This window comes from Balaenoptera acutorostrata, chromosome 1 (assembly GCF_949987535.1).
Source record: "Balaenoptera acutorostrata chromosome 1, mBalAcu1.1, whole genome shotgun sequence".
In the NCBI taxonomy this organism is placed as follows: domain Eukaryota; kingdom Metazoa; phylum Chordata; class Mammalia; order Artiodactyla; family Balaenopteridae; genus Balaenoptera; species Balaenoptera acutorostrata.
In genome coordinates, this window is record NC_080064.1 from 192748935 (window position 1) to 192767148 (window position 18214).

Consider the following 18214-nt stretch of genomic DNA (forward strand, 5'->3'; position numbering starts at 1 on the left):
CTCCTTAAATTTAAACCCTGACGCAAACTGCTTTGGCATCTCACACAATTTTAGCCCAAGATTTTTATCTGTGGAATAAAAACAGTATCCAGGGATTTGGAGATGACTCTCCTTGAGTCTGGATAACTCAGCTCACCTCCCAGCAGCCTGAGATAATTACACGACACCACACTTCTCACCGTGTTGTGTGGACGTGGTCTGCCGAATATCCCTGCCCTGAGAAAGAGGAGCAAATACGTGGATTTTATATTTTTAACCTTCCAATTTGACCAGCAGTGGGACTAAAGCAAAAGCCTGTATTCAAAAACACACCTTGCAACACTGAAAACTGCTAAAATTTGGAGGAGAGAAAAGATATTAAAACACTACAAGACGGAAAATATTGAAGAGATATACTCACTTTGCTCGCAACAGATCCTGATCTTTAAGGGCTGAACCTTGAAGGTAGATGACTCTTTGTGACCACATCGGAATCTGTAGGACCCTTCGGACCTGCACATCCATTTCAGTAGGACACAAAATCACCACATAATAATCCTACTCAAAACAAAGTGGGCCATGGGATAGAGACAATAATGCTTTGTTTTATACTATGTAGGTACATAGAATATCTAAGAACATTTTGAAATATGATAAAGTAGAAATTAACTCTTACTAACAAATAAGTTTGCATTTAAAACCTAGTGTTAAATTAAATGATACAGTAATAAACATGACATATAAAAATCTCATAAATCAATATATTCATCCTGATCTTTTTCAATTTTATTAGTACCAGGAAGGGAAGGTAATCGGTGCTTATACTCAGCACACACTTCCAGTCTATGAAGTTTTCAGTTACGACTTCCGGCTGATTCTAAAAGATAAATTGCATACCAGCCAGAAGTCCTAAGGATCAATTCATACTTCGAATTGTTACTTTTAGAATAAAAACTGTGACGGTGATTTGTATCATTTGGTAATATTATTATGAACTGATAATATTGAAAATATTTTGATGAATATCTGAATGGAAAAAGATTCACAAAAATATTGATAATACTGACAAAGTAACTTAAATTTAAAAGTTTGAGATCAAAATATTTCAAAATAATGGTCTTTTGGAGAAAATAAAAAACAACCTGTAAGAACTTAAAATCTATAAGAATTTAAAATAATTTATCTATAAGAATTCAAATTCTCTGGTAAACATTCACCATTTTATCACTTTATAATATATCTAGTAGGAATTTTTGGAGTTCTAAGAATTCTCCATATTGATATTAGACAAAATAAATTACTAGGGATCAAAATTTGGAAGGATCGAATTTTCCCCAAAATAGATTTTCTTTGTGGGTTATAATAAGCATCTGAAATTATTTAATATGAATAATAAAAAACCTAACCATTAAATATGGAATTCCTGCAAAAAATGAAAAATAATTTATGCAAAAACAGAAGAATATATTATATAAGTATCACTTCTAAATTAGATTTTTTTAATCCAAAAAATAGTATTTTGAAAGTTCTCTAAAATATTCAAGAAAAAAATCTCTTTATTTAAGGGAGAGATAATTGATGTACTCAGCACTGTCTTGACCTCAGGATTATCCAAACTCTTGCCACAAATTTATTGGGAAAACACAAGAAATTCAAGTAGCTCTTTGCTGTTTGGACTAGATTAAGTGCCTTGAGCAGCAAAGGAGATGACCTAAGTCTACACTGACCCAGAACCATGGCAAGTGGTAGAAGTATCTGAGGACTTTGTCTGCATAGACAGAAGAAGAGATTTTTCTGAATTTATGATCTCAATCAGCAAGTTATTTCCCAAATTCTGGTCATTTATTGTTACTATAAATAAGACCTGGTTTCACTCCAGGAAACAAAAGGAAAAATGGAACTTCCAGACTTCCACATTTCTATCAGCAACACTTGATAAAGTTCTGAAATATTCAAGTGAGCAGATGATATTGAAATGATTCTTTTATTGTTTTATTATATTTTATGTTAAATTTCACTGTTTCATACAAATATCATTTATGCATTACGCAAGGGAGAAAAAAGCAATCATTTTAATCAAAGAAAACCTTTCTTTGTAGCCGTAACATAATTCCATCTGTCTTTCAGTATAGATACAGAAGGAAACTTAACATACTGTGTATTCCTCCAGCATTTTTTTCTATGTTCCTGGTTATATTTGTAGTTCTTCATTTTCTCTTTCTAAATTTGAGTGTATAAATAAAAATCCTGCAGAACACAGGCTGTACCATGATTAACTGACTTTGACAATGTTAGTAGGTATGATCTGTTTAAAGGTACCTGGAGTCTTGGATGAGCATAGAATTCATTCAAAAAGTCCATGAGTAAATCAATCTTCAGTGAGCTGACACACAGAACAACGTGCTTTTCAGTTTGAGCTCTGTGTCGACTATAGTTTCCACCTGACTTTTGTCTCTCCATCCACAAATAGGCCAGCTGTTCAAACTGTAATGCATTTTCCACATGTGAATGAAAGACACTGGACATGAAAATAAAAATCAATGCAATACATCTGTTGTTTACTAAGTATACTCAATTTCTTAGATGAAAGTCTTTGAGATTCAAATGATCAGTGTTCCCTTCAACAAGAGGCTCTTCACAGGATGGCTGCAGAGCTTGCTAATGCCTCCCAGGGCCTTCAGGTCTTCAGGAAACACAGTAATATGATTTTCCTATTGTATCATAGCAGGGCACTAAGAGGTCCGTGCCTCTGCTCTGTCCAGTAGGGTATGCAGCTATATATGTCATGCACTGAGTCAAAGAGAAAAGCCTCACTTTTTCTCCCACATTCTTATATCAACTTCAGCCCACATCTCCTGCAAGGGGAGATACCCTTACCACAAACGAAAGGCCACATTCTAGTTATTTAGTAGCTGGTATCTAAGGGTTGTGGAGTGTATAGGGGAGGGGTGGCATTAAGGATGACATGTATGATTGGATAGGAACAGGAAGATCATTTTTATACCTATGTAAAGTATATTTCAATACACTGTGGCCAATGGTTCTGTAACGGAACATGCAAGTTTGATTTGTATTGGCCACATCCTGTTTCTGACCTGCCCACCCATGGACACCCAGAGTTCATTGCAGGAAGAAGTTGAAGATTGCCTCTATGTATCTTTAGTCTCATTTTATATCTCTGTCCCTTTGCTATTTCCTTATCCATTCTCCAAAATGCTGCATGATAGCTATGTATCATCTTCAGATTTTGTTTTAGTTGACCAGCTTATGGAAACAATTTTTATTCATTACAACATATGGCTTTTAGATGTATTTTCAAGACTCAAGAGAAATCAACCCTTCACAAGTATATTTCCTTGAGCTATCATTCTATAATTTAAAAATATACTATCCTACAATCCTATAATTAACATAAATACTCTACATTTGAAAGAAAGCACCTTGAAGAATTGAAATGAAATGTGAGCTATCAATTGTAACTGGAGGGGAAAAAAAACTCAATGTTTCTAATACAATGCAAAAAGGCATTTCTGTTACAATTGTAATTAATTGACTGGATGGAATAATAGCAGGTGTTAATATATTATTGTTAGGTTAAAAAGCCACCCTGCATTTTTTTATTAAATGTGGAAGATTTGATTTCATAAGACTTTGCAGGTTCCTACAAAATTTAACATGGTTGTGTTTACCTGTATGGGGAGAACCACAAGAGCAACACAGATCATGGCAACAACAAAAAGCTTGGATGACCATGTTTCTGGGGTGACATCCCCAAAGCCCACAGTAGAAAACGTCACAATGCAGAAATAAAGGGAGTCGAAGAGATTCAGCTTCTTTCCTATTCGTTCCAGATGTTGGATTCCACAAATGCTAAAGAAACACATGTGAATTACAATTAAAACTTTCCAATTAGGCACACTGCTTCTCGTCGTGACTCTCCTGAAAACCAAAGCGCATTTCCTAAAGCCACTTAGTAGTTGGGATCTTATATTGAACAATATTTTGGTTGAGAAAATATAATTTTTAAGCTTTTTTTCCTACATCAAACAGATATAGTCTTATTTTGATTAGTAGCCAAAAATTGTAGCCAAAATATCACGAAGTATATTTGAATAGCATGTAAAATAAATAGACTGAATTTCATGGGTGACTTACACAAACATTTTGAATGCGTGTCAAGGAAACATAGACACCAGAATTCACTAGATCTATTCCCCATCAAAACAGCAATTGTCAGGGGGTGGTGGTGGGATGAATTGGGAGATCGGGATTGACATATATACACTAATATGTTTAAAATAGATAACTAATAAGAACCTGCTGTATAAAAAAATAAATAAAATAAAATTCAAAAAAAAATAGCAATAGTCAGTAGTCTTTTTTTTTTTTTAACAAAGAGACATTTTTCAGTATATACATGTGGTATAGATATACGTGTATATATTCCGTGTGTGTGTGTTCCATACACAGTCATCCTTCAGTATCCCCTGGGGTCTGGTTCCAGGATCCCCACAGATACCAAAATCCACAGATGCTCAAGTCCCTTATATAAAATGGCATAGTATTCATATTTGCTTATAACCTATGCACATCCTTCTGTATACTTTAAATCATCTCTAGATTACTTATAGTACCTAATACAATGTAAATGCTATAAAAATAGCTATAAATAAGTTGCAAAGGCTATGTAAATAGTTGCTTGTATGCAGCAAATTCAAGTTTTGTTTTTTGGAACTTTCCGGAAATTTTTTCCCAAATATTTTCAATCTGTGATTGGTTGAACCCACAAATGTGGAACCTGTGGATACAGAGGGACAACTGTATACAGGAAAGACTTGAGGAGTTAACCATTGCTAGCTGCCCCTAAAAATGAGTCTCTAAGTAGATCAATTATCTGTACAAAGCTATTGATGATATGAAAGTAAGGGAACAGCATAGAAATTGTTATAAGATGTTCCCAAAGTAGAATTGCTAAAATAGCATTAGAAATAGCACTGCTACTAGCTAAAAAAAAAAAAAAAAAAGTAAGGCTATGAAACATGCATATATGTGCAATGTTGGAGGGAAAATGAGATTTGCAACATAAAAAATCAGCAATAAAAAGGAATCTAGTACTGACGCATGTTAAAATATGAGCAAGCCAAAAAAAGATGACGAGTGAAAGAAGCCCGATGTAAAAGACTACATATTGTATGATTCTGTTTATATGAAATGTCCAGAAAAGACACAGAAAGCATACTAATGGTTGCTTGGGACTGATGGTAGGAATGCGGTGATGAAAATGTTCTAAAACTGGACGGTGGTGATGATTGCAGAGCTTTGTAAATATATTAAAAATGATTGAACTTTACACTTAACACGAATGACTTTTATGGTATGTAAATTACACCTTAATAAAGCTGTCAAAAAAAATCCCTGTATGCTTCTGGATACTCCTTGCAACTTCTATACAGAACAAGCAGACACAGCTTGATTATGATGACCAAGAAGATGTGCTATTCAATGTTTAAACTACAGAAACTCCTTTTCCAGCCTTTTAAGATATCTATGTATTTGTCTAAGTTACATATCATAAATATTCAATTATCTTAAATCTTTTTAAGGCACAGTATAAACCATTGGATAGTTAGGAAGATGGGTAGGCACACAGGTAGATAAACCAAGGGACAGAAGAGCAACAGTAGGGTACGTGTTATCATTTTGCTTCTGAGGCAGGAACTGTTCTGTTCTTTTTCTGTTTTCTTAACTCCAGGTCTCCAGAACATTTCAGCAAAATTTCACTTGCTCTGTGTTCAGAAATGTTGTGTAAGTTGCCAGGTCATAATAGTTGACTCACGTCAGTTTATTTTCTCAGCTGCCTCTATGCAATATACCAGCCAAGCTAATTCTAAGACTATTCAGATGGAGCCTTCATACAACCAAAGAGAACAGCTGTTTGATAACAATAGACCTTTCTGTGGAATGTTTTTTACTTTATTTAAAATAATTTATATTTGAGAATGTAAACAACTTCGCATAACTTTTACACTTCAGTAGGAAATCGAATGAGGAAAAATATAATTTGTATATTTTTAAGAATTCAAATGTTATTGAAGGGCTTACTATATTTTGCATAACTACACATTAAAAGCAAATCTCTGTTTATAGATAAAATGTACATTTCCTAATTCAGACATATGTTACCATGACCAGAACTACCAGAAAAAATCTCCTGCTTTGCTTCCTGGTCTTCAGTTTGTCCTTCTTTTAATGCAACCCACAGATAAAGGTCATATTCATATTCTTTAAACACAGCTTGGATATATCAATCTCAGGTTCAAAAAAGCAACTGGATTCTCACTGTTGAAGAACACTTTCTAATTTGTGGTGTGACATATTATTATAATAGCTGCCAATAAATCAATTCTTATGTTCATTCTCCTTTGCAACATGATATTGCTGTACTTCCCACTAAGGTGTACAGTCTGTCTCTCCTTGACCTTGAATTTAAGCTGGCCTATTGACTTGTTTGGACCAATAGAGTATTGTGGAAGTGATGCTGTGTGAGTTGCATAAGCCTAGACCTTAGGGGACACTGAAGTTCTTGTTCTCACTTTCTTGGAAGTCTAAGACCAAGACTTCCAAGTTTTGGAAGTTCTGGAGACACTGAAGTTCTTGTTCTCACTTATGCTGTTGTGCAGAAGCCCCGTATAGTCAACTGGAGGATGAGGGGCCATGCGGAGGAAAACCAGGATGTCCCAGCTGCCAGCCAGCACCAACAGCTGCACGGCAGGGAGACGCCGTCTTGGACTCTCCAGCACCTGTGAGGCCATTATGTGACTGAAGCCGAAAGAGTAAACACAGGTGAGAACAGCAGAAAAACTGCCCCAGTCACCCATCACACAACTGTGAGAAACTACAAAGTTTTGGGTTTGGCAGTGGCTTGTTATTCAGCAATAGATACGTGGTGCATATAGAATTAACTAGAATCCAGGGGTTTCCCTGGTGGCGCAGTGGTTAAGAATCCGCCTGCCAATGCAGAGGACACGGGTTCAAGCCCTGGTCTGGGAAGATCCCACATGCCGCACAGCAACTAAGCCCGTGAGCCACAGCTACTGAGCCCACGTGCCACAACTACTGAAGCCCACGCGCCTAGAGCCCGTGCTCTGCAACAAAAGAAGCCACCGCAATAAGAAGCCCGCCCACAGCAACAAAGTGGCTCTGCTCACCGCAATGAGAGAAAGCCCGCACGCAGCAACGAAGAGCCAACCCAGCCAAAAATAAATAAATAAAATAAATTTATAAAATAAATAAAAATAAAATAAAATAAATAAGGTGCCTCTAGTAAGGTGAAATAAGGTGAAAAAGTAGCAGAAATAATAATCATTTGATAAATCTTTGCAAAGCTTTGTAAGAAAAAAGAATTAACTAGAATCCAAAACCTGGATCTAACCTGTTTTTTCTTCAACGTTTCTCTCACTTATCTCCCCTTTACCTGTTATTTGGACTGTTTGCTCATCATAATATATATAACCCATGCCCCAATGTATACTTTTTGCCCAATCTGTTTCTTTCAACTGAAAATCCTCTTTCTCCAATACCTCCAAGAATTCCCATTTTTTGAAACCCCAGCTCAAATATGACCTCCCTCATGAAGACTTCTTTGTACCCCAAGTCACAGTGTTTCTGATGAATTTCTAAAGTATATATGAGTTCATGTCTTAGATAGCTACACTTTTACAAAGATGTATATATATATATATATTTAGTGTTAAATATTTATCAACCCTACTCAACTATTATCAACCTCAATGACAGTATTTATACTTTATAATTTTCCTACAACACTTAGAACGAAGTACATAGCAGCTATCCAGTAACTAACTGCTAAATGAACAAAAGAACACTTAATTAAACCCTGCTCAAATAATATATACAAACAAACTCCAAAAAATAGTTCATGCATGTTTCAGTTTTTTATTACCGCATAACAAACTCCCCCAAAATTAGTGGTTTAAAAAAGTAACAATTTATCATCTCACATGGTTCCGTGGGAAGCTCCTCTGGTTTTCTTGGGCTCACACCTGCAGCTGTGTTCAGCTAGAAGTCTGGCTGAATGGAAGGTCCAGGATGGTCTCACCACTGCGGTCTATGGTCAGGGTTCATTGCTGGCTCTGGCACCCAGTTTCTCTCTATGAGACCTCTCAGCCTCCAATCAACTCAACCAGCTTCCTTTTTGGCATGGCAGCTGCAAGCCCTCTGAAGACCTAGCTTTGATCTGCCCATTCTACTTGCCCAAGAAAGTCACAAGATCATCCCAGATTGAAGGAGTGTGGAAACAGACTCCGTCTCTTCATGAAAGGGGCCACAAAATATTATGGCTATGCTTTTTGATCTACCAAACTGTACAAATGATAATACCTATCACAACCTATGTAAATCTTAATACATTTTGCTGAATAAACCATATTACAAGGTACTTAATTTCCTTGATATAGTTGTAGTTAAATCTATACTTACAATCATTTTTTATAATCCTTATGCAACATTCCATTTACTTGACCTGGGAAAATCATGTGAGCCTTTCATTTATTTATTAATATTACACTTACACTTAAAGGACTTGGTATACCTTAATGCTCTCTAAATTGATATGAAAATGAAGACCCCTAAAATGATAAGAAAATGAAACCAGTTGTTGCATGTTTGGTATAATTATACAAAAGCAAAATCAACTTTTTAAAAAAAGACTAATAAAGATGAATACACTGAATTACTTTTAGAGTTTTCCTCTGATTTTGAATAGGCTCGTCTGCTGGTTTCTCTTAGGGGCTCATTAAATGGGCCACTGCTTAGGTTCATGAGTAACAATGTCAGTACAGCTTTTAAAACATTGACGTCAACATATTATCTTCTAAGTCAATAAATATTTTTGTAATAAATAAATGACTTTTGTTCCTTCTCCCCAAGAGAAAATGAGGCAGAGGATACTTAAATATCTAGCCCAAGAACACAATAATCCTTTTAAATTATAGGTCAAATCTTGTTCCCTCTCTGTTTATAACTCTCAATGCCCTTCTTTCACATTCAGAGTAAAATCCCAAACACCTGGCTCTTCTCTGACCTCATCTTCCGAGATCACCCCTAATTCACTGTCCTCCAGTCACTCAGCCTCACTGCAGCCAACCATCAATCAGCTCCTCTCAATGCCTTCCCTCTATTTCTAATAGACATCTCAAAGTTGACATGTCCAAATGGAATCCTAAACTTCCTCTCTAAATTTGCTCCCCCCAAACTCTTCATCATCGGATGGTGGCAAATAGAGCTTTCTTGAGCCAAAATCCTGGAATCATCCTGGACTTTATTTTTTTTTTTATAACAACCCATATCCAATCTCTTAGCAAACTCCACTGCTTCTAACTTCAAAATATAACCAGAATCCACAATCACTACTCATCATTTATACTGCTACCACAATGATCCCTGCCATCAGTTTCTCTTCCCTCCACTGCAGTAAACATCCCCACCCTTTTCCCAACAGCTTATAGTCAACCCGTCAGCCAGAGCTGCCCTATGACAACATGGGTCAGGCCATGCTATTCCTCTACTTAAAGGCCTGAGAGGGCTCTCTATTTCACTTAGACTAAAAACTAACAATCTTTCATTTGTCTCCAGCGCACTCCTGTATCTGGCCCTTCCCTATCCCTTTTGGACTAATTTTCTACTTTCCTCCCTGTGGTTTGCTCTGCCCCAGCTACACTGGCATTCTTGCTTTCTGACCAACATGGCAGGCATGGTCCAGACTCAGGGTCTTGGCATGGACTGCTCTCTCTGGCTGGACCCTATTGCCGAGATAGTGTCATGGCTATCTCCTCACATCCTTCAAGTCTTTGCTTCTCTCCTGACCATCATATGTACTCAGCATATGTACTACATATGTAGTCTTTCTTATCCTGCTTAATTTAAAAAATATATAATAGTTTTAGTCATTTGCTGGGTTTGATGCCCATTGTCCATAAACCTCTATAAGAATGGAGTCTATTAGGACAGAGTCATGTGGTTTCTTCATCTATGTTGCCTGAGCACCTATATTACTGCCAAGAACATAATGATGTGCATTAATATTTCCTGAATGAATGAGGGTCTGAATGTAAAATACGCAGATCTCTGTTGCCCACATTTAAATCACCTAGCTATTTAGCCTGTTTAGATATAAACTAAATACAGTTCATTAAAGAAAGAGCACACAAAAATGTTTATCTCACCACTGCCTTAATGGTGGAATCTAATAGAACTAAGAGGCAAGGCTAAATACTTCTTTGTCAAAAGAGGTAAATGACTTTCCCACCACCTTTTGAAATATTCGAGAACTTATAAACAAGTAAATTAGGTTTTATTTTCCTTAGTAATTCGCTTTTGTAACTCCATCATTTGTTTAGTTAGCACTACTTAATATGATAAATACAAAATTTGGAAATTTAAAATGCATTGACTTACTTATTGAAACCCATTCTGCTTGGGTAATAGGCGAGCAAATTGTATAACTAAAAATTTGTCTTTTTATAAAATCAAATTTAGTATTCAAATATAAAACTTGTATTTATTTAGTCTTGTTAACATTCTAAACTTTCTGTCACTAACATATTTAAAAACAGTTTGAATTACTGAATTAAACTGACTATATTTCACGATTTACTAATCAAAAGTTTTACCCAAAATCCCATTCATGTTAGTGAGTGAATCTTGCATACATTAATACTAACTTCACATAGTATGAGTGTGTTTTATGTTTGGTAATTGCAATCATTGTTGCTTTTGTTGTGGTCATCCATGTACAATGCTTGGTGTCAGTCTATTTATCTCTTGTAAAAATAAAATGCAGTGTGTGTGTGTGAAAAAAAAAATACTAAGTTCAGGCAATCAGGTTAGTTACATAACTATCATAATAACAAAAGTATCCAGCTTATGTTTTATGGAAGAAACAAATTATTTTCAAACATTAGAGAGAGATTTGCCTACAATAACTTTATAATCTTGACTTCGTTGTTGGGATTCACTTTCACATGAACTTCCGCAACTATTTCCCTTACGTTCTCTTGTATTTATGTAAAGAATCACATTATTTGAAGGGTAGAAACAGTTTAGAAGGGAATTCTGCAGAATTTGCACTAACATCAAATTCTAAGATAGGATCTTCACATTATTTAAACAAAAAAGTCTTTCAAACCTCCTCTAGAATTATAAAAGTTAGATTTTAAAAGTATTTTGAAAATTACTTGTTGCATGTTTTTATTTTACAAAAGTAAATACTAACACATGGGGAAACTTAATAAAAAGGCAGAGACCAGACTACTCTGATCACATTATATGGACACAGCATCACTTTCTGATACTAGTAATAGAGCACCTACATGCAACACGTGGAGAATGTTAAGAATATCTGCCAACTTATTACATACCATTTTGGTTATAGGCGACGCAACTAGGAATGTTTTAAAGAAATATGAAAACTTATATTACTCTTCTATGTCAATCATTCAAATAAAAATATTTTAATATTGTTCATATAAATTATCTTTCTAAACAATAAGTCAGCTACTTTTATGAAGGAACGTAAAAAGTGCACTTTCAGCTTTCGAGCCATTATTAAATGAAAACTGCCTCTTCTCCCTGATCATAATTGATGAAGTTCAGTTAATTATTATTTCGTCTCTGTACCCAGAAGTGATTTTAATGATGGCACAGATTTTCTGATAAATTAAATCCAAGAATGTGCTCAAATACAGCACATTCATAATCAAAATATCCTATTTTGCCTTCTTATAAAAGAGATACATCTGTTCAGTCAGTCAAAGCCCAAGGTAAACTATTTAAATTATATCCTGAAATCAAAGTAGCAGTAGGATTTAATAATATAGAATTAAAAAATAAATAATCATAACTGGTGGATATTAGTAAACACTCTGTTACCTTCAAATTTTCTAGTAATCAAATTTAATGTTGTTTTGTGACTGGGCCATAATATTTAAGAAAAAAAGCTCACTTAAATGCTTAATTTTAATGGATACCTAATTGTAACCAAATTTTTGTTTATTATCACGTATCCCCTGCCTAAACATTTGAAATGAAATAATTTACTACGATATAAGATATAAAAATAAACCAATATCACACCATGTTCTAGTTGCCTTTTTGTTTCTTTAATATGCATGCAAGTTACTCAGATTCATTTATAGTGAGTGACTTTGAAATGGAAAGTTGCAAATGCATATATTTTTCTTATAATTTCTCTACTGTAAAAATACTTATCAATTTTAAATTTAAAAATGATTTCTATAAAACCAGTAAGTGCTATAATATTTTAATCAAATGTTTAAAATGGAAAAAGGATGAACTAATATCGTAAAGGTAAGTCATGTTTATTCATACAAATACACTTATTGATGGTTTACTAGTGCCAGGCACTGCGCTGTATGTTAGAGATGCAGATACATGACATCTTAGTCTACACAAAGACAGTTTCTAAAATTTAAAGTGAATGATTTTGACCTCAACTTTATAACACTAATTACTACTAGCAATAACACCATAAATTAATAATCAAACATTTAATTCATAACTTGATTAATACTTAGGGAAACTACTTAAGCTTTTTAAATATCATGCTCCTCAACTGAAAAGTAAATGTAATCATGTTAACTTCTTCATTTGGTTATTATGAGAATTAAGTGGCCTAATGCTCAGTGAAATGCCTGATACCTAAGAACCTTCAATGAATTCATTAGTAATTTTGTTATTTATATGACAGCCCCGGCATAAAAGAAAAAGAAACACAAAAATGAGTCAAATATAAGGATCCAATATCTCCACATAAGTGTTAAAAAGCCCTCTCCACTTGACAAAAAGCTAAATGTACTATTAGCAAGAGAGTGAGGGACTGTGGAGGAAGAGAATGGCAATGAGAAAACAGCGTGTCTGTTCTCTTTGCTGTGGATTAGCTGACAGAGTTGTTAGCAGCAGAAAACCACCCATGGGTTAATGAATATCTGTAATCGTGTCCAATCTTTTCTCCTCCCTGTAACTCTTAACTGCTAGGGGAAGTGGAAACATGGGCAAGTGTGGAGGGCTCTAAAAAGAAGAGTTAGGCAATTTGCAAGGTAAACCTATAATCTTTAACTATTTAGAAAGATGGTTCTGCTGATATCAGCTGACCTTTGGAGGGTTCACTGTCGTCATTTACAGAAAGGGGCAACTAATTCTTGGTAATGCAATAAGGGAAAAAAAAAAAAAGTTAGGTGTTATTTCTGGGCCAAAATGTCAATATCAGGCTAGTGACTTGTTCTAAAAAGGAATACTTATTTACAAAAAAGGACTACTTATCCCTGAGATTGCTTAAATGAAAGAATTTCTATTGTGATTATACAAAAGACTGTACATATGTATATTATATATGTATCTATTTTTAAAATTCACTGACAGGTAACTACTAAGCATATCATTATATGGTAATATTTTAAGATTTAAATGTTAAAATCATAATATTTTGAAAAAAAAACAGTACAATTTTCTCTTTTTATATTATTTAACATATTAACTCATACTCAAGGCTATCATTTAAATATGTATTTAATTTTATATAACTTATGAATTTTCTATCTTATGAAATTAAATATACCTAGTTTTTGAAATTCTATGCATTTTGAGAAGCAGAGTATTCCTGCCATTCATATATTTATGTTTTTTTCATAATTGTGGTCAGTATTCACAATACTGGGCTTAAACTGGAATTTCAAAAATCTTTCACATAGCCATTTCTGCCTGAATGCAATTTAGTTTTATAGGAATACTCACTTGAGACAATGTCTATTTTAAAGATCATTGTCACAGAATAAAAACCCGTGAGGAATTTTATAGCAAGGACTTTGGAAAGTTTTTTTTTTTTTTTTTAAATCAAGTGAACATGCATTTAAACTATGCAGATTGGAGGACGAAATGCCAACTAGTTAAATATGTCTTTAAATACCAACTCAGAACTTGACTACCACCAACATGTACCAGAAACAGAGAAATGCCCTTGAGATTTCATATCATCCAATACTTCCACAATCAATAAGGACAAAGATTGACTATATGACTAGAATCATATGAACAAACACAGCTCATGAACGATACAATGCTTTGTTTGGTTTTCAACCAATATTTGTTGTTTTTCAATATGACCTATTGCCTATCAGTGACCTATTGCCTATCAATATGCCTATCAAGGAATAAAGACAACAGATAATATCGGCATAAGAAAAGAAACAGTAGGAAAAATTTCGCAGATGGAGAGGGATATAAATTATTTTATTTTGGGATAGGTTGAATTTATCATTCCTGTAAAATATTATGTCCAATTCATTGTAATAAAATAGTTTATTAATATATATGTATAAGAAGCCATACCTACACTCCCTGGGTAAATCTTACCTGTTGGTAATTTTTTTACAGTTCTAATATTTTCAATTCCAAAAAAACAGGAATATGCACTTGTTATTACAAGAAATATAACGAAGATATAAATAAGAATTAATATCATTCCACCTCTTTCTATCCATGAGGTAATAATATTTAGTATATACCCTTTTGCTTGTTTGATATTTTGTTTTGTTTGCTTTTGTCCTTAATGTAAATGCACTTTTGATTTGAGTTTGGCAATTTATTACTATAGGATTTTTATATCTATTTTTTTAAAGTGATCTTGGGTTACAGTTTTATATCCCAACCCATGTTCCCTGAAAAGCCAGTTTGCTGACCAGACATAGGGGTCTACAGTCAAATACATCTGGCAACTCTGAGTTAAGTATATTTTATTTAGCAAAGGATTTTTCAGGTGACTTTAATGAGTTAATGTTGATCATGAATCTCTGAGAATAGAATACTTTTCATAGGATTAACCAAACACATCTGCCAAAGTTCTTACTTTTGATAAAATATCTTGAAGTATGAGGGTTTTATAAACTAAAATATGAGAACATCAGCCCATAGTTTGTGCTTTGAGTATTTTAGAATAACTGTTTAGCTTAATCATTAAATGATTTGGGTAACTTTGTACCTTTGTCCATGTCCTGAATTACACCACCCTGGATTTACTGTTCCTTAAAGAAGTTTAACAATGAAACATTCAGTCCCTGGAGTTTTTTTTCTTTGTTTTGCTTTTCGTCATTTTAATTGAGATCAAAAGATATAATTTTAAAATGCAACATTTTAAAGGCATTCCATCTCTACCCTTAATCTCAATTTAATACTACTTAAAAACCCATAAATATGCATTTTGGAATGACCTACCATTCCTTCCATAGATCCACAAGAATCAATATGCCTCGCTCATAATTCCTTGGTCTTTACCAACTTCCTACAAAACTGAACTTTGAGCACATATGACAAAGGACAGTTTATAAATACAGGCCCACAGCAGCCATACTGAGTGCTGGATATACATAGAAGAGCCCTCTCTTCCTGCTCACAAAGAAGCTAAGAGAATAGGACACATTTTTTCATAAGCACTGTGATTATTTAGATGTGGATCGCCAAATTGAGCATGTTATATGAAAAAGAAGACTCCAAATTTTATCTCATTAAAAAAATTATAAATTCTCCTTTTTTGTTAACTGAAATAGTGTTAAATCTTAGGATAATTTTTTAAAAAGTATTCAAACACATGCAAAAATCATAATCACATTAATTAAAAAAGGATTAGGCTCCATTTTATACTAAATATATAAAGCGATGATATATATTATACCACACATTTAATTTCTAGTTAAACTTAGGAAAAAATAAAGGCTAATGTAAAGTGTTTATTTCTTAAGTCCCACTTTCACTAAATACTCCTCCATTTAGAAACGCTAACATCTTAGTTTATATATTTTAAAATCTACTTTTTTTCTCTTTCACTCACTTAGTGAAAGAAGGATCACCAGGGTATGAGTTAGAAATTATGTAAGGCTATATGCTACACCAACCGTAACAAAATGGTAAGTGTTCTTTCTTATACTAAATATTTCAATTAAAGAGATTCCACATTGTCCCTTACCAGTCCTACAGAATACATTTATTTTCACAAAATTACATTAAATTTCAGTTTATTACATTTCCTCTCTTTTCATCAATAATGACCTAAACAAAATAAAAGCATCTACTCAATAGTCTATGTAAATTACTCATAGGCTCATCAGCCTATAGGCCATTACTAGTATATTGCACACAGATGGAAGTAGGATTTTTTTTGTTCATGGTAGGAAAGATGGAACTTATAATCATGTAGTGTTTCTTTCTATGTTCCTCAGGTTATATGCTGAGCATGTATTCATATTCATCCATAATTATTTATTTAAAAAATGGGTACTGTGTGTCAATGTAAAATGTATTTTCTACTATAAATTGTGAAGGAAGTGGGCAAATGAAGAAACAAGGCAGTGGGATAAGAAAGATGATTAAACAGATTAAACTAAGAGTCCAAAATTCAGAGATTAAGCCCTTACTGGAAAAAATGGAGAACTGTATCACTAGCAGAAAGCTACTAAAATTATGTTTATATTTTTAAAACAAAATAACATGGATAAGACAGTAAATAAAGACAACGTGATACTTAATCATCTTATATTCTTGTTAATAAGTGAAAACATTTTTTACTTACTACTCCTTGCTTTCTGGAAAACTTTTAGGATTTTTCTCTCCTGAAGCTTCAATAAAGGGCTTGTAATTTCATTTCCACTGTGTTGTAGATCATATGCATTTGAAAAGTTTTTACATCTATTTGTTCTCCTATTTGGTGAGTGTTACTAAGTGTTGGTCTCAGTACCAGGTCCTGGGGGAGAAAATGGTATAGAAAAACTTGCAAGACTACTTCCTCAATGGGAGTTAGAGTGCAATGGAAGAGATAGAAAATGATGACTAATGTAAATATATACAAATAACAAAGGAGAGCCCTCCAGGGCTATGAGTTCCTATAATAATGGAATCCAACCTACTCAGGAGAGTCAGGATTCAATTAAAAAAGTGATGCTTACGTAAAAAGGTGAGTCTGACCTTAGTCTGCAGAGAAGGCAGAGCATTTTAGGAAGGAGGGTGGGGGTTAATCTGAAAGAGGAAGCAGGAGAAAAAAAAAGAAAAGCAGAGCTTCTGAGCAGAAGAAAGATCAAGGATGTGAGATGAGAAAGAAAAGATGGGGGGAAATCTCGATGGTGCAGGAAACTTAGAACTTATTAAGGAGTTTTGTATTCATCCCACAACACATGGAAAATCTTTAACAAGCATTAAGCAAGTGGTGACACAATTGTATTTACATTTCCCAGCGCTCACTGCGGTGGCCACGAGATGAATGGCTTGGAAGGGAACCAGAGTGGACAACAGGAAAACCAGTTATAGGGCTGTTCCCATAAAGAGGTTATGACAGTTTAGATAAGTGAGGTGAGACTGAGAGGGGCAGAAGTGGGAAGATTTGCAGGATATTTCGGAGGTAAAGTGTATGGGATTTGTTTTATCATGTACTGTGTAACAGAACAGGAGGTGTGACGAATGACTCCATTCTTTGGGATTGTCCAAAAAATGGACAGTCGCTGATATTTCAGAGTTACGGACAATTTGGGGGAAGAAATAGCGTAAGTGTGCTTTTGAACGTATTTCGTTTGATGAATCTAAGAGGAAATAGCACAGGAACGGCTAACTATAAAGGACATAATTAAAACCATAGAAACTGGCCCAAGACAATTTGGTCACAATTATTAGGTTCTTTCTGTTGCACATTTGTAAACGCCAATGAAGAGAGGAAAAGTTGTGGTGTCAGAATCTCTCCCTAACAACCTTGCTGCCAATCATTACACAGTGAGAGCAAGTCATAGACTGAATTCTGCCACATGAAACACTCACGAATCCCTGTTCTGTAAGATCCAAGAGCTTCCTGTTCTCTTGTCTTTCTGTGCATAACAACAAATACATTGAAAGAAATGATCATACCAAAGAAAACCTGAAAATGCACTGAGGGCAGTTTCTGCTAATGGTCTGTGGGATCAGATGACAAAATGCTCTAAGTAGGAACAGGTTTGAAAGGGTCTCTAGACCTAAGGCACAACTTCCTTAGAGTTAGGCTGCTGTGCTCACCAAATTCTTCTAGTGCAGTTATGCAGGGGCAGAAATAACCAAACAACACTTTCTTGCCAACTATATGTCTAGAAAACTATTTTTAATTCCATTTATGTTAATTTGTAAAAATTCT

General features: G+C 34.3%; 1 protein-coding gene across 6 annotated transcripts in view; it reads right to left on the reverse strand.

Annotated features, from left to right (window-relative positions):
- KCNT2 (potassium sodium-activated channel subfamily T member 2) overlaps window positions 1–18214 on the reverse strand; it is a 369675-nt gene that overhangs the window by 177513 nt on the left and 173948 nt on the right. For all 6 annotated transcript variants that reach the window (XM_057529788.1, XM_057529796.1, XM_057529784.1 and 3 more), the window contains 3 exons: window positions 3669–3849; window positions 2299–2463; window positions 401–537 (listed from right to left, as the gene is read on the reverse strand). In XM_057529788.1, the coding sequence (XP_057385771.1) occupies window positions 401–537; window positions 2299–2463; window positions 3669–3849 (483 nt within the window). The remainder of the gene's footprint in view (window positions 1–400; window positions 538–2298; window positions 2464–3668; window positions 3850–18214) is intronic.